General features: G+C 41.3%; 1 protein-coding gene across 7 annotated transcripts; it reads left to right on the top strand.

The window, feature by feature from the left end:
• Positions 1-777: 777 nt before the first annotated feature.
• PRPF40A (pre-mRNA processing factor 40 homolog A) lies at positions 778-22,233 on the top strand. Of its 7 annotated transcripts, none has more exons than XM_080599422.1 (26): positions 778-1,326; positions 2,144-2,281; positions 5,240-5,320; positions 5,735-5,765; positions 5,958-5,980; positions 7,183-7,260; positions 7,362-7,472; positions 7,914-8,034; positions 9,293-9,317; positions 9,798-10,097; positions 10,484-10,592; positions 11,492-11,556; positions 12,170-12,334; positions 13,855-13,963; positions 14,170-14,320; positions 15,131-15,264; positions 15,549-15,663; positions 15,821-15,912; positions 16,086-16,202; positions 16,699-16,836; positions 16,955-17,050; positions 17,728-17,814; positions 17,901-17,997; positions 18,089-18,150; positions 19,409-19,543; positions 20,985-22,233. In XM_080599422.1, exons 1-26 carry the CDS (start codon positions 961-963, stop codon positions 21,075-21,077), a joined length of 3,039 nt encoding a protein of 1,012 aa, XP_080455548.1. In that variant the 5' UTR covers positions 778-960; the 3' UTR covers positions 21,078-22,233. The 7 variants fall into 7 exon arrangements, with proteins under 7 accessions (XP_080455548.1, XP_080455547.1, XP_080455546.1 ...); XM_080599421.1 differs by having other exon boundaries at positions 15,809-15,912; XM_080599420.1 differs by having other exon boundaries at positions 7,159-7,260.
• The last annotated feature ends 1,890 nt before the right edge of the window (positions 22,234-24,123 follow it).

Raw genomic sequence — 24,123 nt, 5'->3', positions numbered from 1 at the left:
GAGCTCAACTGCATTTTAAATTACAGATACTCAAAAAGCAGTGAGTTGGTGCTACCTGTAAATGTACGTAATTAAAGAGAGGGTTTACACATACTATGCAAGTTTTACCTAGCTATAACAATTTCATTCTTCACGCCAGCCTTGCATTACTTTAAATATTTGTGTATGTACCACACGCAAAGAGCGCACACCTCCGTGTTGTAACACTTTATTGAAACCCAAGGTTACACTTCATTTCAGTTACAGCTGTGGCGGATTTTCACGTCAGACGAACTTCCAGCTCTCCTTTTTCCCCCCTCCCCTTTCTCTCAGGGCTTCCGGCACCGGCCCTCACTGGAGGCCGCAGGCCGGGGCTCCCACAAAGCACAAAACCCCCCGGTTTCATACCGATTTGCCCCCCAAAAATGCCCCACAGCCTACACGCCCCGACCCCCCCGGCCGGGTCCCGCCGGCCCAGCGGGCGCCAACCACCTCGCGCCCAGGACGGGGGGAGCCGTGGCCACCCTGCCTCGCGCGCGCGCTCACCCCCGCTTCGGCCCGTACCAACGCGCCGTGACGCAGGGGGGGACGGACGCGCGCAAGCCTTCGGGCCGGCGCGTTCTATCTACGGCCCGGCGCACGGGGGGATCGCCCGCCCCCTCCCTGCCCGCTCAGGCAAGCGGCGCCTCAGCCGCGGCGCTGTTCCCCTCTTTCTCAAGTGCTGTGGTACCACCCAGCTCCTGGTGGCCCGCCCCGGGCCCACGTGATCACTTTCCCGGCGTCCCCCGGGCTCGGCCCCGCCGCAGCTTCCCCCGCGCCCGCTCCGCTCCCGGGCCCGGCCCCGCCGCTGCCGCCGCCCGCGCTTGGCTCGGCTCGGCCCGGCCCGACCGCAGTCCCCCCGCCGCCGAGGGGCCGCTCCCGCCTCCTCCCCGCCTCTCACCTCTCCGCCCGTTCCTCGGGGCAGCCGCTCCCGGCCGGGACATGTCGGGCGGCGACTCCGCCGCGGCGGCGGCCGCGGCCTCCCCTCAGCCACTGCCCTTCTCGCTGCCCAAGCCGCCCCCCCTCATGCAGCTGACGCCGGGGGACGCCGTCCGGCCCGTGGCCGCCGCCGCCGCCGACCAATCGCCGAAGGGCAGCCGGCTGGCGGGCCGCCCCGATTGGCCGGCGGGCAAGCCAGTCAGCCTGCTGGCGCCGCTGCTCCCGCCCCGCGGCGAGCCCGAGCCCCTGATGCCCTTCGGGCCCTCGTCGCGGCAGCCGCTGCGGGGGCGGCTCCTGGGCAGGTGCGGCGGGGGCAGCCTGCTGAGCCCCGCCATGCGGCCCGGGGCCGTCGACCGCGGCTCGCTTATGGTGAGTGCGGGGCGGGGCGGGGGGAGCGCCGGGAAGCGGGGGGGAGGTGGCTGGGGGGACGGTGGGGGGGGTGGGGGGGGTGCTGCTGCCGCCGCCGCCCTGAAATGGCACCCTCAGGTGGTGCTTCCGTAGTGACTTGGAGCAGTTATCTGCGGAAGTGTGGTGCGAGGCCGGGCTGCGTGCTCTGCGAGTGAATTCGTTCACAGCACGGCTCCTAAAGGACTCCTAGAACCAGCGCTTGTGGCCACGACAGAAGGCACGTGCTGTAATGCGGGAATTTTGAACGAACGGCATCTCTCATCCATAGACATTTTTGTCCTTGCAGCGTGACCGTACCAGGCATCGCAAGAGTAACAAAGTTCAGTTGTTTAATAAGGAGACGGTGATCACATTCACTGTAAAAACGCTACCAGATCACATTCATTGTAAAAACTCTCTCAGACTTGGATATGAGGAGTGAAAGGAATGCGTGTAACTTTGCACAGTGAGCAAACTCGCTCATAGTTGTTGCAGAAGAGCACACAGAAGTAGTTACAGGCCCAAGTTTAGTACGCTTTGCTGTGACAAGCCGTAAGGTGGCTTAAGAAAGACTTGTGGAGGTTTCATTTGGATGTTGGTTTAGAAACTTTATTTGTTCTAATGCTCACGACTCTAGAGGACCTGGAAGATCAAATGCTTACTGTCATTACTGCTACGCAGTGTTGAGTTAAAGTTGATTAAATAATTTTCAGTTCAGCGTTCAGCCTCTGTTTGTTCTCAATGCTTTTGTGAGTCGTTAGCTTCACGCTCATTTTTTTCCTTTGTTGCTGCCTTTCAGATGGGACACCCAGGGATGCCACATTACCCGCCCATGGGAATGCACCCCATGGGGCAGAGGCCACCGAACATGCCACCGGTTCCGCATGGTATGATGCCTCAGATGATGCCTCCCATGGGAGGACCGCCGATGGGGCAGGTAACGCATTTTTAATGTCTTTTTCTTTCTTCCCATAACGATGTTAGGTCATCCCCGCTTGTAGGTAAGTCTCATATGGCAGCTTGCAAGTGCTAAGGTTAATCATTCAGGGTGTCTTACGCCACCGCTCCTATCCACCTGCAGCGTGCAGAAACTCTTCTCATTATAGCAGATAATCAATACGCTTCATTTGGCCTTTAAGCATCAGTAGATGTAGGTATGAACCTGTAATTTGAATAAAAAAGATGCTGCTGCTTTTGCATGGATTTTGGAGAAGTAAGGTTGTCATCTTAGTACACATTAGAATCGAAAAGTGTTGGTTCTTCTCAGAAATAGAAAAGGTAGAGAACTTCGTGTTTCGTTTGTTCTTGGCTATCTGCTCTGTCCAGGTAGACGAAAATTGCAGGGAAAAATATTTACAACATGAGTTTTTGCAGAATTCCTTCCAGAATCCTAGGGAGTGACGTGTAATATGCTGTTGTTGCTAGCGGAATGTGCAGTTCGAAAAATAAACTTGGCTGTTCACAGTGACAGGTGTGAAGCTGGGTTGACAGGTAGAGTAGCCAGAATCATAGCTGTGCTTTTTGCATGTTTAAAGCTGTATTTTAAATAATGAAAAATCCTTTCCTGTGTGGTTTCCGATTAAGAAGCAGTTCTCTTTCTGGACTTAAGAAGTGCTGTAGTAATGCTGCTTGTGATAGTGGTTTGCCTAAGTAGAAACTGAGGGTTATCAACTAGACTGGCGAGGGGGTGACGTGAACGGTTAACGCCTCAAGAAGAGCCCACGAGGTCATCCTGGCCGCTCCTTGTGCTCCTTTGCAGTACCTTGGATAGAGCACGTGCTTTGTTTTTTTCCACTGATGCACTGAGCCTGAGAGGACTCTTCATCATGGTTTTGCAGCCTGTTAGATCTGCAAAATTAATGCAGTTTTAAAAGGTGAGGAGGACTTGGCTGTTGGTATGATAGCTAATGGCGTGAGTTTTTGTGTGTGCTTGTTAAAAACTTCAATAGCAATTCTATTTTATTCCTTTGCTTAACAGGCGTTTTGGTTTGTTTCCTTCTATTCCACTATTCTTACCCATGTAATGTGTGTGTAACGTTCTTACCCATTTCAGTGTCTAATATTTTAGTGAGCAATGTAGATAGAGAACTGAGGAGTTTTTGGTAGATGTAAAAAGCTGAAGATAAATGGCATGGCAGAGAGGGGATTAGAGGCTCGATCATTCTGCGGCCCTGAGGCTGGGACGGGGTGGTGATACCCCCACACCAGACAGGTGGAAGTGTCAGCTCCCGTTGGCTTGTTTCCTTGGGTGATAACCACTTTCTTCCAGCAGTTATCGGAGGTTATTTGGGAAACTTTGCAGGATGAGGTGTTTTCCTAGCTTGTTTGTCTCCTTTCTGAGGTGAACCCCTGTAGGGCAGGTGACTACCTTGCATAGGTAACAGCAGTAGTGTGGCCTTCTCTCAGCATCAGTCAGAGGAAGGAAGGCCTTTTGGAAATGAGTAGGGTCGCCTTCCCAACAGATTTTTTTTAACTTTGTGTCTTAGTGTCACACGCAAACAGAGCAGAGCTCGGGGTTTCTGCAGGACCTGGGCCAGGGCTTTTAAGAAGCTTGATGCTCTCAGAGCCCCCTTAGTTGGACGTAGCAGTGGGGCAAGAGTGCTTTCTTCTCCTGCTTCTACAGGATGGCGAGGAATAGGAGGGACCGCCTTCCAGTCTTTCCTTCCTCCCTCACCTTCCCAAGAAAACCTTGTGGATTGAGGGTGGAGCAGTAGCCCTACCACATACCCTCTTTCCCCACGAGATGCAAGATGAGGAGAGTGGTAACCTGGTGCTCCCTGAAGATACAGGGGGATGGGGTCTCTTGGCCAGCCTGCCAAGGACAATAAAGGTAAAGGGGCACAACTGGAAGGTTGAAGGGGGTTGACATCTAGAGATCTGTTTGGGATCGGTGGCCAAAAAATTGTGTTGGCAATACCTCGATTATTTATTTTATTCCTTTTGCCACTTTATTAATAGTTTAGCAGTTCTTGGAAGTCAGGATCAGTAAAAATAATAATAATGGGAAACATACAAAATATTAAATACTTTTTTCAGTAGCGTTATCAGCTTTCCAGCGTATCAGTTCAGTGCGTAACTTCTGCATAACCATCCCTTTGAGACTGTAAGCATAAATATTGGAGCCGAGGCTAGCTTATCTGAGTAGCAGTTCCGTGTTTTGTGTCCCATCAGATCACCCGACAAACTCAGATACAAGTCTAGACTCAAACTTTCCCTTGCTGTGGTACGGTGTTTATCCCCATTGCCAAGTTCACATTGTACATGGTTTAATATTGTATGTCTATATGAAGATTTTCATCCAGATGTTTAAAAAAGAGAGTTCAGAAATCAGGGGTTTTGATGTTTAAATTTAATAGCTCTCTACATCTTGAAGTTATTTGCAGAAATTCATTCTTCTAGTGTCCCTGTAAAGCGTTCCTTCCTGTTTGCAGAGGTGAGAGGAAAGGGAGACAGGTTGAAAGTTGCAAAAAACATTGTGAGCACAACTAATCTTAGACTCTGAGTTTACCTTTCCTACGTTTAATTCATTCCATGTGACCTTGGAAGTTTGCAGAAATTTTTCCCAACCTTTATTTTTCCTGTTTTAAGTTAAGATTTCAGTAATAGCTTATCACACAGATTACATACCTCATCATTTGCTGCTGTTCTTTTGTTGACGTGGTGGTCTTTGTTAATACTACTTATCAGACTTCAGAATAATTGAGACATGTTACTCCTAATGTAAGTTTGTAGGAATCAGGATTCTACAGAAGTAACTTACTTTTTGTTTCCAAATGCTTAGAAGGTTCATTTGTATTAAAGCAAGTGTCATGTAATTATTTTAAAACAAAGATGAGGCATCATATTTAAGGTTTAAAATATCATAAAGCATATCTGAAGTACTGTTTAATTACAGATGCCTGGAATGATGCAGTCGGTAATGCCCGGAATGATGATGTCTCACATGTCCCAAGCTGCTATGCAGCCTACAGTTCCGGTGAGTTTAATTTCACTTTTTTGAATTTGAAAATGTCTTTGTGTCAGCTGTTTTTGTTTAGCATGGGTATGTCTTTGTTTTCTTCAGCTGGACTGTGAAAAAGCTATTGCTAATTGTGATGGAGCTTTATGTAGGAGATAATTTATTTGGGAGCTAAAGACAGAGATATTGGGGTAATGGCAGGAGAGACCCCTGGTGTAGCTTATTTTGTATGTTGCCTTTCTGAGAATTAGCTTGATGTTCCTAATTCAAGTCAACAGTAATAATTGTGTGGGGGGTGGGAAGCTAGGAATCCGTATTTAAGACGTTAGAGCATTTTGCTGCTGGACACCCACTTGTTTGGATAAGTTCTGTATTTATTGATTTGATTACAATTGTACTTGGTGCTTAAATATCTGCTGATTGTTTCTACAGCCAGGGGTGAACAGCATGGACGCGCAAGTAGGTAAGTATAAGCTCTTTGTTACTGTTTCAAAGTATTTCACCAAAACTAGTTGAAGTACCAAAAAAAAAAAACCCACTTCCGTAAAACATAATTTAACTGTCATTGATTCTTAGAGAAAATATTTTTCTTTTAATTGTCTTTTTACCTAGGGAAAAAAAAAATAACCAGCCTTTTTGATTGTTTTTTTTTTAGGTGTAACGCCACCTGGAACTCAGGTAGGTGAAAATCAAAACTGTAGAAGTCTTTGATAGAAGCGTGGTGTCATACAAACATGGCTTTACAGATTTAAAACTTTCTTTTTGTCCTCCTTTTATGGAGCTTGCTGGCCTATCTGTGATTTAAGGCTTCATTAGATTATCAATTGGTAGTTAATGTTAAAATTAATAGCTTCAAATGTATTTCTTCTGCTTTGCCAAGGTTTTCATGTTTTATGTGACATTAGTGTTTTTATTTTAAGGAATTGAGCTTGAACTTAAGTAAAAGGTGTGCTTTTCTTGTTATTTCCATGAATTTTTGAGCTTTGGAATTAATCTTTGTCTAGTTCTTCTAGTATGCAGGGCAGTTTATTTTGATTTTTTTCTTAGGTGTCTAGGATATAATTCACTTGCTGTTCAGATAGGTCAAAAATACCCAGCTTACTTTAAAGCTGTCTCTTTTCAGTTTTAAGTCTGCCAGTGTCAGGCTAGGCAGTTATTCAGGGTAAAGTTGTGGCTTTGTACTAAAGAAGAGTGAAAGTTGTTCCTACTTTTTTTTCCTTTTTAAATCTCCCTTCTGTTACACGAGCAATTTATAAGTAGATTTTTGCCTAGTGTAATTATTAAATGAATATCAGTTATTAAATGAATACGAGTGAATTTCAGTTGTCCTTTTATTTCTGAGACTTGCATTCTGTGTAATTGACCTGTGAAAGGGTTGTTTCTTCTCAGCCTTATTCAGTAACTGAAATGGCAGATTTTCAGAACAGATTTCAGCTACAGCTGAGTTCTGCCACCTCTGATTTCAGTAAGTTTATATAAGCTGTTGTTGAAAAGCATTAAGAAGGTAATCTTGAGTTCACATGAAACTCCTGAAGTCGAATTTCCTTGAAGCAAATTTTTCTTAGTTTTGAAAACATGGCATGCTTTATTATTTGAAGATTATTTCTCGAAGTTGCTAGGTTCTGATCCCATTAACTTTTCCTTTCTTTTCTGATGGCAATTGGCTACCTTGGATTGCTGAATGGGAGGGGGGTGGGAGACTTAATAGCATAGCACAAACTAGATTCTTGAAAACAATACCAACTTAACGTTGTTTAGATTTTGTTTTGCTGCATTTCCTTTGCTACTGAATTATTTACTATATTTAATATGCACATTCAAATGAAAAACAAATAGTAACCAGAATGTCTTTTCAGAGCTCTGTTTTGTTTCGCCCTCAGACAACGCATCCCGTAGTTTGTGCAGCTCAGCAAACCGCCACAACCAACAGTTCTGTTAACGAAGAGCACTCTAAACAGGTTTATCTGCTTTCCACTTGTATTGTACTTTTTAGTGGCTTTTGATAGCATCTCGGTCATCAGTTGTTGTTCATCATTAATGTTATATGCAAATTTCCTAGAAATCTACGTGGACGGAACACAAATCACCTGATGGAAGAACATACTACTATAATACTGAAACAAAGCAGTCTACCTGGGAGAAGCCAGATGATCTCAAAACACCAGCTGAGGTAAACTAAATTCAAAGGCAAGTTACTGTATTGTGGAAGTTTGTGTGAAGGCAAGAATTTACTACATGACTACCATGCAGGATGGGTGCGCCAACAGATTTTTATCAGTGGGAGCAAACTCCTAAAATTAGAAACGTTGCAAATATGCTTATATCCCCTTCCTTATATTGGTGGAACGTAAAGCTGCAAAATGGACAAAACTAAAACAGTTCTCAATTTATATGTAAATTTTCCCAATCAAAAGGGTGGCATTCTTCAATATTTAGATAAGTGATGTGTTTATATCACTAGGGAGGATTTTCCTTGGCAAGTAGATGCCTTGTATTTGTCAATCCTTAAATTATTTCTTGGGTTAGTGCTTATGGCTCACTTCTACCAGTCTTCTAATTTTAAAATATTACTGTAAATTTGATTGTATATTTTTGGTTTTTTCTCCGTTAGCAATTGTTGTCAAAGTGTCCCTGGAAAGAGTACAAATCTGATTCTGGAAAGCCATACTACTATAATTCCCAAACAAAGGAATCGCGCTGGGCAAAACCCAAAGAACTTGAAGATCTTGAAGGTAATGTCGACAAAGTTGAGTAAGGAGGGTTGCAAGCTGTGCACATGCATGAGTTATGGCAAAAGACTGTTGTCAGAGCATAGGAGTTACACTTCTGCTAGAAATAAAAACTACCGGAATTAGCTGCATGCAATAGAGTTACTGCGGTCTGAGATTTCTATGGAGTATTGTTGTTTTCCTTGTTTTTTTCTACCTCATTGCCACCCAGTTTTCCAGAATACCCTTAGTTCTTGCCTACTTATGTAGCGGCAGCAGCAGAAGCTCCCCCTTGTGTCCTTAAACAGGAACTGAATTAGGATGTAATGTGCTGTGGCTTGTTCGGGGCTATGTGCATGTTCTCATTACATTAGGTAATGCTTCATTTGAGTCTGTTGTATGATTTTGCTCTTAGCCACCAATTCTTTGGAAATGGGGGAACTTTCGGTAGAATTTTTTAATGGGTTCAGGTTTGTGAGGGGAGACAAGAAGCAGAGGGGCTACTGTAGTAATCCTCATTCACTTGGGAAAACAGGATAAAAGGGTGCTGGACTTTTATAATACTATATAGCTTATAATTGAGTAGGAATTGCATTTTGTTTTGGTGTCTTGGAAGAATTTTAAGAACAGTAATATGCTTTATACTGAAAGCAGAGTGTCTACTGAAAGCCAAAACTGTGTGTCAGGCTTTGCTTAGGTAATTATTTCCTGTTAATTTATCTCAAAAAATATTAAGAGAAACTGTTGTAGCAAAAAATATTAGTATGTCTGTATTGACCTTCTCTATTGTAAAAACAGGGGGGGAGGGACACAGAACATTGTCTATTCCTTTTTTTAAACAAACATGATGATGTGCTCTTGTTCTTCACTTTTAGAAGTTTTGTTTGGTATAGTGAGGGAAATAAGATCTTGATGAAAAACTACAAAACCAGCTGTTTATAAAGTAAATGTATAGAATACTACAATGCATAAGTATCAATGAATGTTCGAAAAAGAAAGAAGGAAAGATCTGTTTCAAAAAGCTTAACATTCTGTTCTTTAAAATAGTCTGAAGTTGAAATAATTAAATTGAGGAAATCCCTTTCTTACCCCCTAATCCTAATTTAGTGGTTTTCTAAATTTTGTTTCAGTTGTAATTGATTTCAGTCTTCAAAGGACAATGGTAATGAAGATACTTAAAGCTGTGCTTTTATTAAATCATGCTAACAGTGACTTTTTACCATACGTAAAATATCCTTATTTAAAGCTGTATTTTGATTGTTTTTTTTCTCTTCTCCTCTAGCAATGATTAAAGCAGAAGAAAACAGGTATGTTTTTAGTGTGTTACTAGTGTTGTGTTTTATGTTAGGCTGCCTATTACTTCTTAAAAATAGAATGTAGTCCTTGAATCTTAAACGTGGTCCTTGCATGGACAGGTTGCCCAGAGAAGCTGTGGGTGCCCCATCCCTGGAGGTGTTCAAGGCCAGGTTGGACAAGGCCCTGGGCAACCTGATCTAGTGGGTGGCATCCCTGCCTATAGCAGGGGGTTGGAACTGGGTGATCTTCGAGGTCCCTGCCAACCCAAGCCATTCTATGATATTATCCAATGATATAATACATAAATGCGTAGTTTTATTGAAGCCTTCCTATCTCAGAGCTGATTATTTTGTATTATTCTGAGATAAAATATTTGTAACTTGACTTAAACCTCTCCCTTCCTACTTTACCTTCTTTAAACTACGGTCTTCCCTAACCTGTTAAGCTCTCCAGTGCTTAAATGTGACTGTTGCCATTTTTGATACCTACAGCACCAAGCCTGAAGAGTCAACTGCAACGTCATCTGCTACAGGAGAAGCAGCAAACACAACCACCACAGCCACAACTGCTGCCGAAACCGCAGCAGCTGTAACCACCACCACTACTGCAGCAACAGCAGCCTCTGAAGGCGAAACTGCTGCAGCTTCTGGGACAGAAAATGAGAGTACTGCCACAGCCACAGCAGAGGAACAGGGACAGCAAGCAACTTCTGCACCTGCTGCACAGGAACAGAGTGCAGAAACTGCAGCTAACGCAGCGGATGATTCTTCCAAGCAGGAGGGTTCAGCAGAGTAAGTAAGATTATATAGGATTTACGGTTTTTGAACTTCTGTATTTCTTGTCAGATTTGGTTAATCTCCAGTTCTAGGTGGCCAGGCTTCTTTGACAACTAGCTGTTTTTTCAGTGAAACATGAGCATGGATCTCAATGGCAGCAGTGAAGAATGAATAATAAAGAGGAAGGAGTATTAAGTCTATTTTTAAAAATCTAATGCCCTCTTGTCAGCCTTCCCCTAAAGCTAGTGTAGAACCATTTGTGGCTCACAGCTGATAAATTTTCAATAGCTTGAAGAGTTCTCTGGGGGTAACATTATACACTTACCCTATATGACACTTCAGTGACTTTAACTTAGAAAAAAAAATGCTTAAATACTAAAATAATTCATTTCTGTTTATAGTGCTTCTTCAAAGAAAGAGGACGATGATGCACAGCCAGTTAAAAAAACCTATACGTGGAATACAAAGGAAGAAGCAAAGCAAGCATTTAAAGAACTCCTAAAAGAAAAGGTATTTCAGTCAGTTGTTATTCTTAATGCTTTATAGAGCTACGCAAGCTACATTTGCTAGGTACAGCTAGAGGGCTTTTGTGTTTGTTTTTTTTTAAAGTCTCTCACTGTTGTGGAAGAGGACTTACATGCTAGACAAGAAATGTGGGAAAAGAAATACAGTGAAAAGAATGTACAGAGTAAGCCTTTTTCAGAAGCGCTTTGGGTGAGGAGCAAGGTGTAGGATTTTAATCAGGGCTCTCAGGTCAGCTTTTTTCCTTTCTTCCTTTTACCTACTCCCACGCTATCATGCAAACTAACGGTCTGGTGTTTGTCCAGAATTCAGACTGGAATGGTGAGCGATTTGATGGATACCTTCACTAGATGTTTCAGAGACAGTTTAGAGATCCATATTGAAAAACGACAGACTATTAGGTTTGGTGTGCAGCGTTGCCATGAGCTAGTCTGATTTAACATTTTTCTGTGAAGTAGTAATTTTAACAACAGTATTTAAATGTTTGTTGAAGTTACAGTTACCATTATTTTTGACTGACTGTGAGGTACGTTTCTAATAAAAGTGTTGTCTGATTGTCTAAGTCTTGATTTTTTTCATCTTTGTTTTAAAGATGGAGGTGAAATGAGAGTAAAATTAGATTCACTTTGGTTTTCCCTCAGTGTATAGAATCTGTTTTCTCAAGTGAGAAAAATTTCCAGGAGAATTTATTGTAGGGATAGTGATAATACCAAAGAATCTAGTTTCATTTCTCAAGCTGATTGTTAATAAACTGTTAATATAGTTTTGTAACAAGAAATGTTGTCTTAACCCCAAAAAATGTAGTGCTTTTCTTTCTAAGAATTTTTTTTAAGGAAGCTCTAATTGTTAGATATTGGTGCCAAAGTAATGATATAATGTCTTGACAGAGAGTACCGTCTAATGCGTCTTGGGAGCAAGCTATGAAGATGATCATTAATGATCCTAGATACAGGTACTGCTTGATTCTTTTCTTATTACATTTCTATACAAACACTATTTGAGGTAGTTTGACTTGACTGGTGTAACTTTTTGATTGCTTTAATACATACTTGTCCGTTTGTGAACATACGCCATTGTCAAGGAATGCTGTTCCTTTACTATGTAAAGCACAAGTCCTAGTTTTTGAGTAGCGAAAGATGAGGCAATTGACGGTTGTATTATAGTCAATTTAAATGACTTGCTTGAGAACAAAGGCATACTTTTACTGGAGCTGAAGACTTTCTAGGTTACTTTTTGAAATGGATGGCTGCCATAAACATTGGCAGGAAAACTGGTTCATATCAATTATAAAAATAATATTGAAATGTGTAAACACTACCTGAAAATAGGATAGTAGTTTGTTTTATTCTTAACTGCTTTATTTATAACTTCTTGTTCTTACTACTTTCTTTTTAAACGATATTTCATTTCTCTTGAAGGAGAGAGAGCGTGATGACTGGCCGTATAGATTAAATATAACTTTGTATTAAAGATTTGCATTGTTCAGATCTGTTTTATGTTTTGACTCTTCAGTTTTGTTTTTCTAACTTAATTTCCTTTTCTGCAATTCATTTTTTTATACAAAGTGCTTTGGCAAAGTTGAGTGAAAAAAAGCAAGCCTTTAATGCTTACAAAGTTCAAACAGAAAAAGAAGAAAAAGAAGAAGCAAGATCAAAATACAAAGAAGCTAAAGAATCCTTCCAGCGTTTTCTTGAAAACCATGAAAAGATGACATCCACAACAAGATACAAGTAAGATCAATCTTAAATGAAGTTCTGACCTTTGCTAGCTTGGCAAGTTTATCCTTAAACTTGCTGCTTGCTCTTGGTAATGCCAGCCTTTGTATTTGCTCAGCCTTGAAAAGCTGGAAAGTAAAATATTTATGGGAGAACAACTCTTCTCATTTTCACAGAATGTATTGAAGTCAGGCAAAATAGGCAGGAAAGAAAGAAAAAAGAGGTAACACAAAAGAGTGGCATACTGATTCAACCCGTATGGTTGAACTTTGAATAAGTAAAGGTGAATAGTAACACTGGGAGGTGTCTTATGTTACATCTGCCATTAAGAACAAAGAAAGCCTGATAGCTTGTTCATGGAATGTGATACTGTGTAAATGCTGTCAAATTTTGGCATGTCTGGGGCCAACATCCCAAGTGTTAAAATAGAAGTGTGATAGACTTGTCAGGTTGAGCTCATAGTAAATACCAAACCTGCCAGAAATCCATATTATCAAAGTTCAGTCAAATTTAAAATCGCAGTTGACAAACTGTCCAGACTCAGATTTTTTCTTCTCTGAGTACTGTATCAAGTACTTGTGAGCACTGACACCAAGCAACTTGGTATAAGACAGGTGAGTCAGCATCCCACATTTATGCATACTGAAGCTGGAGTCTATTGGAATGTGGTCTGAGTGTAAAGCGGTGATAACTTCGTTAAATGCGTGATGTTAAGCACACGAACAGTCCCTTCTGTGCTTTAAGCCTAGATTATCTTTAAAAGTTGCTTTCATTTTTCAATGGTTCTAAAAGCACAATGTAATCCACGATACTGATGGTTGGTTTCAGGTAGTAGGCATGCAGACTGGTAAGGTTTTATTCTCTCCAGAAAGACTTGATGAAGGGTTGAAAAACAGTTGTGTGAAGTTTGAGTTTACCCACCACAGTGACTTAACGTTGTGTGTGGTTTTCTAGGTGGTAAAGATTCTAGGTTGATGCAGACAAATTATAGGTAATTTCCCACCTACAAAAAATTAGTAGTTGTGTGGCTTTTTGTGCTATCCTTTTAAAACTCGGGTTCTTTTTTGTTTTAAGTTGATTTTACTTATTATGTGCTCTTTTTAAAGGGTTAAATCTGATAGACAGCTATTGTATAACATTACTGAATCTAAAGGACAGTGCAACTTTATTCGTCTCTGTCTAGTTCACAAATAGGAAAGAAAAAAGAAAGACATAGCAGCTGCCCAAAGGGAGGTGTGTCTAGTAGGCCTGTCATTGAAAATTTTCTTCAGCTGATTTCACAGGGTGCTTACTAGAATTGTAGGTGAACCTGGACTTTATGGAGAGGAATATTGATTTTTCAACTGTTTTCATTGTTTGTTAGATGGAGAGAAAGCTGTCACAGAAGTTGTCCAATTGTCCAAGAAAGAAATTTGGGAGATGTTTTACAAAAGCATTACTGCCTATCATGTAGCTGATGTCCCACTGTCTTGCACTAACATGTTAAATGAGTATTCACCAGTAAGTTGTTGTGTGCTTTTTCTTTCGTTGTCTAGAAAAGCTGAACAAATGTTTGGGGAGATGGAAGTCTGGAATGCAATATCTGAGCGTGATCGTCTTGAAATTTATGAGGATGTCTTGTTTTTTCTGTCTAAGAAAGAGAAGGTAACTTTTGTACCTGTTTGGTTTTGTTTTTTTTTTTTTGACTTACCAGTAAATTAGTTTATACCACTTGGTAAAGAAATCTTGCAAGCAGTGCAGATCTGTGCATAGTTCAGGGACAGTGAAAATGCAAACAGAATGGGAGGAATTTGTAGGAAAGACACTGGGAACCAAATAAGCATTGTTGCATTACTACATTTTCTCCTCAGGAACAAGCCAAACAGTTGCGAAAGAGGAATTGGGAAGCTTTAAAGAACATACTAGATAACATGGCTAATGTCACTTACTGCACTACTTGGTCAGAGGCTCAGCAGTATCTGATGGACAATCCTACGTTTGCAGAAGATGAGGAACTTCAGAGTATGTAAAAAGTCTATGCGTTTCTTCTGGATGAGGGAATGGATTTGTCTTTAGCAGTGAGGGTTCCTGGTTATGGCTTGCTCTTGGGAGGTTGGGAGCAGCTGTGACAGCTGCTGAGCAGTGCATGTAAAAGGGCCTGTCTTCTTTTGGCTCCTCAGAAACAACGTCAGCTTCAGAAACTGTTATTGAATAGTCTTAATAATAAAGCATTGGATTCCTCTTTCATGGGGATTAAACTACCTCAGTAGTTGTTATCCTGTGAAATTTGGAGAATTATTTGACAGCGTAAGCAGTGTGGCAAATACAGTACTTTCTGCTAGACTGAGTTTCTTCTGTGTTTGCTTTCTTAGAAGTAGTAATCCTTTTTACTCTTCTGAGTAAGAAGGTATTTTTTCCATTATGTTTACATCTTTGTTGTAAATGGGTTGATCCTGTTTTTAAGAGCAGCATATGCTTTCACACAACTGCTGAAGTATTTGATAGAGTTACTGTGTTCTAACTTCTTTCCTGTGTTTGTAAGATGCCTGGGATGTTAGAGAGAGATGCACAAGTGCTCATCCACAATTTTTTTCTCATTAAGACTTCCATGCTCTGTACTGGCAAAAAAAAAATTAGCCAGGTTGGAGGGGAGGAGGGTTGGTGGCTTTGCTGCTGCACAGGTCTTTAATATATTTCAGTGGTCAGTGAATTTTCACCTCACTCCATTAATAGTAACAATTGGCAACAGTTATCTCTTAAGACAGGTCTTACAGTTAGTGAGTAGCAGTACTTAATTTTTTCTCTTAATGCTCTGTTGTTACCTGTTGCTAGATATGGATAAGGAAGATGCGCTGATCTGTTTTGAAGAGCATATCAGGGCACTGGAAAAAGAGGAGGAAGAAGAAAAACAGAAAAGCTTGCTTAGAGAAAGAAGGCGGCAGCGTAAAAATAGAGAGTCTTTCCAGGTTGGTGGACTTTATTTTTCTGTCCTAGACATGTCATACAGATTAGATACTCCGTGTTTTCTTATTTCATAGGGTAGGCTAATGGGTACATACAAGGAATCGAATATCAGAGTTGCACCACTTTGTGATGTAACAAATCTGTTTGCCAGAAACTGCAAGAATATGGAAAATTCAAAATTTAACAAATATGGAATTCCAGTTATCAGGAGTATTCGTTTCAGCTCTTAGCAAAGTTGGAAGTATGATAAGTGATGATGAAATTCCAATTCACTTGTATTTTGTAGATATTTTTAGATGAACTTCATGAGCATGGACAATTACATTCAATGTCCTCTTGGATGGAGTTGTACCCAACCATAAGCTCTGACATCAGATTCACTAATATGCTTGGTCAACCTGGTAAGAATACTTTCCTTCCAACCCTGTAAAACTAAGGTGTAAAGCTCTTAATCTTGGGGCAGAGTAAAGCAGGGTTGTTTGTATGTTTTCTGAATTTTTTAAAAAATGCAGCTCTTTTATTAGAGCTAGCTTTTGACTTATTTAGTTTTTTCATCAGGATCGACAGCACTTGATCTTTTCAAGTTCTATGTTGAAGACTTAAAAGCACGTTACCATGATGAAAAGAAGATAATAAAAGATATCTTAAAGGTGAGAGGGGAAAATGCCCCACTATGCTGTTTCTCTTCTAATGCCAAATACCTCTTTCAAGTGAAAACTTTGCTACCGGGAGGTAGGATTTTACGTTGCGTTAATGTCGTGTATATCGCCATTAATGTGAGAATTCCTTAACTTACCTGATGCAAAGGGATTTTTTTTAACAGGATAAAGGATTTGTGGTTGAAGTGAACACTTCTTTTGAAGACTTTGTTACGGTCATCAGCTCAACTAAAAGAGCTACAACTTTAGATGCAGGAAATATCAAGCTGGCTTTCAATAGCGTAAGTATTAATATATAAGAATGTTCCAAAATTATGATTAAAAATCCCTGTAAAATAAGAATTGGCACTTATTTTCACCGTATTGTTATGACTACTACTGTCACAATATTTAAGAAAGAGGCTGTGTTTTAGAGCCGCTTATCCTGTAACAGTTCCAAAATAAAAATTGAAGAAGTGGATTTTTACCCTAGACCATAAGCATTTCATCTTGAGGAAAGTAAAACACATCAGTAGGAAATCAGTAATGTTATCGTGCTTATTTGTAATTTTTCTTAAGGGATTTTCATGCATTTCTGTTGGTCTGGCTTGCATCAGGCATTAAATATATTTTAGATTCTGTTTGAGAAACGCATGCAAGTAGTGGGTAGGTGCAAATGACAAACAGAAAACTCAAAAGGTAAACTGTCATTGGGCTTTCAAAAATTGCATGAAACTGAATTATTAATCTTCCACTTTGATATTTTTCAAATAATCTCACAACTTTAATTCAATATAGCTGCTAGAAAAGGCAGAAGCCCGTGAAAGAGAGAGGGAAAAAGAAGAAGCTCGTAAAATGAAGCGCAAAGAGTCTGCCTTCAAGAGTATGTTGAAACAAGCTACTCCTCCGATTGAATTGGATGCTGTCTGGGAAGATGTATGTATTGTCACTTAGCTATGAAAGTCTTTCCAAGTATATTTAACAAGCTGTTGCGTGCTAACACTTCCGAATGGCCATATTTCATATTAGTAATTCATTGCTGGTTTTTTTACAGATCAGAGATAGATTTGTGAAAGAGCCAGCATTTGAAGACATCACTCTAGAGTCTGAAAGAAAAAGAATATTTAAAGATTTCATGCATGTACTAGAGGTAATTATTTTTTCCTGATTAGAGAATATACCAAAAAAAATCTTACCTGATTGTCTCCCTTCCCACATAATTTAAGAGAGAGACGTTCTGTATTTCCCTAAAGGATGGATAATACAACCTCATTTTGAAAGTGAGGCACTGAAGAAGCATGTTATAATTATTTGATATGTAGTTGTTCTTTTAATCTGCAAGATTATTCTGCAAGAATTTTCAAAAGTTAACTAAAATTAACATTGTTGAAAAAGGTGCTGTCTTTTTCTAGACAGTGGGAGATAAGAATTTGAAACACACACACTTTGTGGGTTTTGTTTCAATTTCTGGAGCTGAAGAGACTTTAAAATGGCTTAATTTCAGAATTTCAAATCTTGCAAAGCAAGGTGTGCAGTATGTTGTAGGCCAACAACAAGTACTTGGATGCATTGAAACAAGGATGCAGGTAACAGGAGCTGTGTGCATCCGTGCCTGAAGCTAGCTGTCCGTTTCCTTGCTCCTAAGCGCTTGTTACTACAACTTTAACATGGCAGTACTGGTAGCGGTGTATAATTTTTTGACACAAAAAACTCTTGATTATCTTTAATCACTACTAGCTTTAGGTGCCTTGTGGATGATGAGAGATGTCATTTTTCTGGCTGTGCCCTGTAGATCAATTCTAACATTTGCCTTTTCATGTACTCTAGCATGAATGTCAGCACCATCATTCAAAGAACAAGAAACATTCTAAAAAGTCTAAAAAACATCACAGGAAGCGGTCTCGCTCTCGTTCGGTAAGGCGTTTGGTGTTGTAAAATCTACTCCTGTAATTAATTATTTGGAATGCTGTCTTCTTGCTAACCGCATTTTTTGTATCAAGGGCTCAGAGTCTGAGGACGATGATAGTCATTCAAAGAAGAAAAGGCAACGGTCAGAATCTAGATCTGTTTCTGAGCGTTCTTCCAGTGCAGAATCTGGTATGAGATTTTTTTTTCTTTGCTTTAAAATTAGTGTTACTCTGTTATGGGTAATTGTAATCTTACCATTTTTTTCTCCATATGTTTGCAGAGAGAAGTTACAAGAAGTCAAAAAAACACAAGAAAAAGAGCAAGAAGAGAAGACATAAGTCTGTAAGTGCAGCTAAGGTTTTTTTTGAGCTAGTTTAAGGGACAACTTGACACCTTATGGCGTTAGCAATCCTTTTTTGGGTATTTAGTTACCCAACTGCCTTTATAGTAAGCACTCTGAGATCAGACAGGGTATTAGTATAATAATAACTTTGTTACATACACGTTAATATTAAACTACTTAAGGCCCCATAGTTTTTGGGGGGGTTAACCGCAACTAATCAAGGGAGTATGAAGGACTTACTCGTAGCTTGCTAATTGTTGTTTATCATCATGGCAAGTCTTGGCGTTGGCTTTTACTGTGGAGCGCTCTGTAGAATCCCTGCCATCTTTTCCTTTTGCCTTATGCTAAGCATCGTTCCTTTTGTCTGCTTGAGTATCGGGGTTGGGTTAGCAGCTCTGACATCAAATGTGCTGGAGCATCAAAAGAACCTAAAGAGCAGAAAGAGCTTTTCGTTCACTCTGTATCAGTTGAGGCCAAAGAATATTTTTGGTGTTGGGTAGAGAAAGCAGTTGGTGTCTCTGGACTCTTTGTTGCTGCAAAGCTTTTTGAAACTCATCTATTCTTTTGTTTCTGTAACTTCCCAGCAGTTAGCCGTGCCCTTCAATAGACAGCATCCACAAAGAGTGGGGATGCTGATTGTTAGGCACTGAGTAACACGTTAGTACTGAAGGATCACAACACAGACAGGGTCACATAAGCTTAGTGACACTGGGATGAAACAGAATGAAAGCACAGTTGCAGCACCTAATCCCTCAGTCCAGTAAAAGCCCAGCAGCATTAAAGCAGTCAAATATGGCAAAGCAGCTGTGTTAGGAAAATGTTTACCAGCCTTCACCCTTTCCAGAGATCACAACGTTAGGGATTGGAAGGGACCTTGAAAGATCATCTAGTCCTTGAAAGATCCATCCCCCTGCCGGAGCAGGAAAAATTCTTGTTGGATGAATGGCATTTTTGTATAGAAGAGATTTATCGTATGGCACCCAGCGTGCCCTGTCTTAGCATGCATTGAAAATGGTAAATGGTTTTTTATAACACTCTCTCCTTTTCTTTTCAAATCACTTTAGTAATGTGATTTGAAATTACTTGTTTCTGCCCTGGTTAATAGGATGTGTTAAATTAGTAACCGCTTCAAGCAGTTTCTTTCTAATATGGCCTATATTAAAATGAAGTCAGACTTTTCTGAAGTGTTGGTATTCTGTAAACTGATATCTAACACAGTTAATATTAATATTTAATATTTTCCCTTTGTTTACAAAGGATTCACCAGAATCAGATATTGAACGAGAAAAAGACAAAAAAGAAAGAGAGAGAGAAAGTGAAAAGGATAGAGCTAGACAAAGATCTGAATCAAAACATAAATCTCCGACTAAAAAACGACCTGGAAAAGATTCTGTAAGCTTTCTTATTTCCTTCTTATGTAATGCCTTTGGGCTTTATGTATCAGTGGGTTGCTGGAGTATGCAAGTTTATAGGTTCATAAAGGGTTTACCTTAAGTAAGGTGCTAAAGCTTTATTTATGTTCCAATTCCATATATAAAAGGACCGAATGTTCAACCAGAGCTGAACCATGCAGATCCTGTGCCCTCACTTAGTATTTAGTTGTTGATGTGTGAAATTATTTGGCTAAATGCTGTTCGTTGCTGGTGATGTGAAGTGTAAATGAGGCACGTTATCTTATAGACCGTATTGAAGCACAGTCCATACTGTGACAAAGTGCTATTTAGGATTAGACTGCCTTTCTTTTTTTCCATCCAATTTGCCAAATTGATCTCAAAGGAAAATGAGCAGCACAGCTGGGTAAAGATCTGACTGATTGTGGGGCTTCCGTTCTGAAATTTTAGTCCTCTTGTCACTGTTTTAGGTAGCAATTGCGGTGCTGGCTGGCGTTAGCCTGATACTGGGAGAAAATCTAAATTCTTGAACTTCTCAAGCTGGAAAATCATATGGCAGTGTACTTGTAACCGTGATCTTGCGCTCTGCTGTGGTGGTTCTGCATGTGGCTGGTTTTGGAAGGTGCTCAGGACAGCGTTTTCAAAGACATGTTCTTTTAAAAAAAAAAAACAATTGGAGGGGGGAGGAATCAACATCTTTGGGTGTCTTTGTGGGAACCCTTTGCCTCGCTCTGGTTAGCTGGGTGGCGCTGATGGCGCTGTCCTTCTGGATAGCGCCCCATATGCTCCGCCTCCCGGGGGAGGAGGGAGGGCAGATGGCTGCTCTCTGTATTATCTTCTTAAAATAAGCTGCTTTGGCCTCATCTGAACGCCGTTGGAAAACCCAATTATGTGGCTGAATGCGAACGTGAACTCAGGTGTGATTAAGTGGTCGCTGTCTACTGGAGGACCTCAGCTTAGCTTGCAATTTCCCTCTTTCCCTCCCCGCCTCTTGTTGTGACTGCTGCTGCCTGAACGCCCTGCGAGAGAGGCGCCAAGCAGCTCGTGGGGCGTGTGAGCGGCGCGCTGGTACCGTGCGGGGATGGCTTAAATGCTGCGATGCTTACAGGCATCGGGTGACACCAGAAACACTGCTCTTGGACGGGTTTTATTAGTAAAAATGTCTGTAGAAAAGTCCTGCTGGAAAATCCAGGGCTCAGCTCTGTCTGTCCGTGCAGGAACAACTGCGGACAGGTGTGCACCGTGCAGGATGACAGGTCCTGGGGGATTCTGGCGCTCAGAGAGCATGTGCCTGGGCTTCAGCTGGGAGCCTCCGTGCAGAGCGTTCCCTAACGCGCTGCGTTAGGGGTAGGAGGCTAACGGGGGGCCCCTACTGTGCCTCAGCCAGAGAACAAAGCGTGGAAAATAAATCCCTCTTACCATTAACCTTTTTCTCTCTGCAGGGTAACTGGGATACTTCAGGCAGTGAACTGAGCGAAGGGGAGCTGGAAAAACAGAGGCGGACTCTTTTGGAACAACTGGATGAAGATCAATGAGAACATTATTTATACCAAATATGTTTACATTGTGGCATAATAAAAGAAACCAATGTCTGATTCAGGATGTGGGTTCTGATATCCTGAGTTCCATTGTTGGAATAACAGTGGGTTTTAATCTTACCACGTAAATACATTCAAGTACTATTATTATGGGCATCAAATCTAGAAAAGTGAATGAAATTCTGAGTTACAAGTTGAATGTCTGTCCTTGACCTGCTAGGCGGACTGGGTGTTCTGCTCGCCATGGAGAGGGCCCTTTGAAGGGAACAACACGGTGGAAGACTTTTCAGTTCTCGCTGGATCTTGTCTGCAGGCTAAGGAAAGTGTTGGCACCTTTCTAGCAAAGCATCTCCTAAGTACGGTCCTTCCTAGAAAGGTAGTAACACTGTCTTTCCTGGCCAATGTAGGCAGGTAAAACTTCATTTTTAGAAAGATTTTTAATATAGTTTCTTGTGGCTTAATTTGTCTTACGAATTTGGTTTTATTTTTGAAAGGGGAAGGCAATGGAAGGGGAGTAATGAATCCATTTCTTCATCTGTACTGCAAAAATAATCAGATCTTGGAATTGGTCTTTTATGAACTACATTCCTGGCCAAACCAGTTTTGAGCATTTACGTGAAGCAGAAGACCTGATGTCCTGGCTGAGATTCATGTTTAAGTCTCATCTCCCAGCGGTTGTTTATGGTAAATAAAATGCAGATGTGGCTGACAGAAATGCAATAGGTGCTTCAGTGCAGTGCCGGCAGAGGGTGCTGCTGCTCGCAGCTGCCCTTTGTATTAGCGTAAAACCTGATCCAGAACAGCTACAGCTGTTTCAGCATTTATCTTCACGTTAAGAAAATCCTAAGTAAAATAAAAATCCTGCAAATTAATTTCAATATGTTGCCTTAAGAACCTGCTGAGGAATGTACCACCAGGTTTTCAGTAGCAGCTGCAGTATCCGTGTCTAGAACCTCGGTGTGTGCTAAACCCTTCCTTAAAAAGGGAAAAGGAAGAAGCTTAAGCTCTGAAGCTCCGTCTCCTTTTTGATTGCTTTTAGGAAAGTTGTCGGCCCTGTTCAGCGACAAGCAGTGACTGCTGTGGTACACATTCTGAAACCTTTGATTGGAATATTTTTGTACATTTTTATCAATTATTAAACCTTGTCTCCTAGCGTGTACTAGTATTTATTTCTAGTTTTAAATACTGTGTACAGCTCTGATAAATTATTGCTATCTTCTGATTCTTGGATTTAAGCAACATATGCTCGCACAAAAATACTTGAAGGCTGTATTTAGAGTTCAGCTCTGTTTTCAGTGCTTTTTCCTAATGTATGACAGCTGTTACTAGTGCAAAAATAACCTCAAAGGTCCAATTCATACAGCAAGAAAATATGCTAGGGTGGTTATGTGATTCAGGCTTCTTAAGAATACTAGTTGAGATTGCAATTAGTCATTTGAAATACAAAATGCTGGAGACAGCTGATCTGCTCTATTTAGCAGGAAATTACTTTTTTTTTTTACTGAGATCGTTTGGTGCTTAGATGATGGTCAGCACAGAGCCCGTTTCACTATTGTTGCTTTCCAGCTGAGAGCATTAATTGCTCATCACCCACTCACTGCCCATCACTTAAAAAACAAACAAAAAAAAAGCATGGGTTTGGGCAGCAGGATTGGTGGTAATTCTTTGCCTACAGTGAAGTGTTTGTGTCAAATCTGGGAAGCTGCAGCCTGAAACAGTGGCAGGGGCTTTGTTCCAGGCCGCTCCTCGGCAGCAAGTGGCTCCCCACGCACAGAACCAGAGGGGGAACGTGGTGCTCCCAGGGCTGTGTGCGGTCAGCAGCGCCTTCACCCATCCCATCTATTTTGTTAACCTTGTAAGCTCACTTCCCTGCATTTATATTTTAAGATGGAAATGTGTGAATAGTGGAAGAGGTAGCAATGCCCAAGTGAAAAAAATAAACTGCAAATGATTTCTAGACCATGAGGTAGCTGATAATCTTGTCTTACACTGGCTTTACATTGATACGGATCTGGGATGGGGGAGATGCAGAGGGAACTAATTTAGGATTTGGTCATAATGGTTTGCATACGCAGAACTTGTGTACAGTATTTTGCTATTGCCTTGCATTTGCTGAACTTACATGAGAAAAATGTGTTTCTAAGTAAATACTACTTTTAAAAGGTTTGCCTTTATTTTTCCATTAAAAAAATAAAAATTGAATGTTTTTTTTTTTTTTTTGCCTCTTTTAATCAGATCTTCCAAAAAAAAAAAATCTTAAAAATCATTTTGAAAACAATCCAGGCAAGGCATAATTTATTTTTAAGGGAAATGACAAGGCTTTCTGAGTGTGCGTTTTGTTTCGTTTTTTTCCCTCCTTTTCTGTGGCCTCACCTTTCCAGTGGCCTGTCCAGGGTGCAGTAGAGATGCCCCCCGCCTGTGCCTCCCCTGCTGGGCAGCACGATGATGCTCTGCATTCAAATTCATCATTTCTGCCTGGAACTTTAAAGGATTTTTAGCAAAATCAGTTATTTTTTAAATGTTAACGGTACCTATGATGATGTTTAACTTTGACTGTATTTGACTTGCTCTGCTTTGCTGCCCTCTCGAAGGCAACCAACCCTCGTCCCCTCGGAGCCGCCCGGGGGCCGGGGCTGGCGGCCCCGCACTCCCCCCACATTCCGCTGTATTTATTTTGTTAAACCTTCTAAAATTAAATCTGAATTTTGGCTAAAATATGAAGTTTGTCTCTTTTAGTTTAGGCCTTTAATAGTGGGGGTTTTGTGTTTTGATAGCAAAACACCACCACTAACTCTGGCAGGGAGGCGATTATGAGCGGTTGCTGCAGAACTGCTGCTGGGGGCACAGCTGTGTTCCTGCTCCAGGTACTTACTTGGCAGCACAGGCCCGGCTCAGGCTGTGATGCAGGGACCTGGGGCCTTGGGCGAGGCCGTAGCGAAGCCGAAGATGAATATCCGAGGTCCCTGGGCTGGTGGGCGGCAGCGCTGCGCATTCAGCGGGCATCGTGCGAGTCGGGCACTGCAGTGGGCACCCGCTGCAGGAG

Source organism: Anser brachyrhynchus (genome assembly GCF_964034855.1).
Source record: "Anser brachyrhynchus genome assembly, chromosome: 7".
NCBI lineage: Eukaryota > Metazoa > Chordata > Aves > Anseriformes > Anatidae > Anser > Anser brachyrhynchus.
The sequence above is the reverse complement of the archived record's forward strand: the minus strand, read 5'-3'. Positions and strand labels throughout refer to the sequence as shown.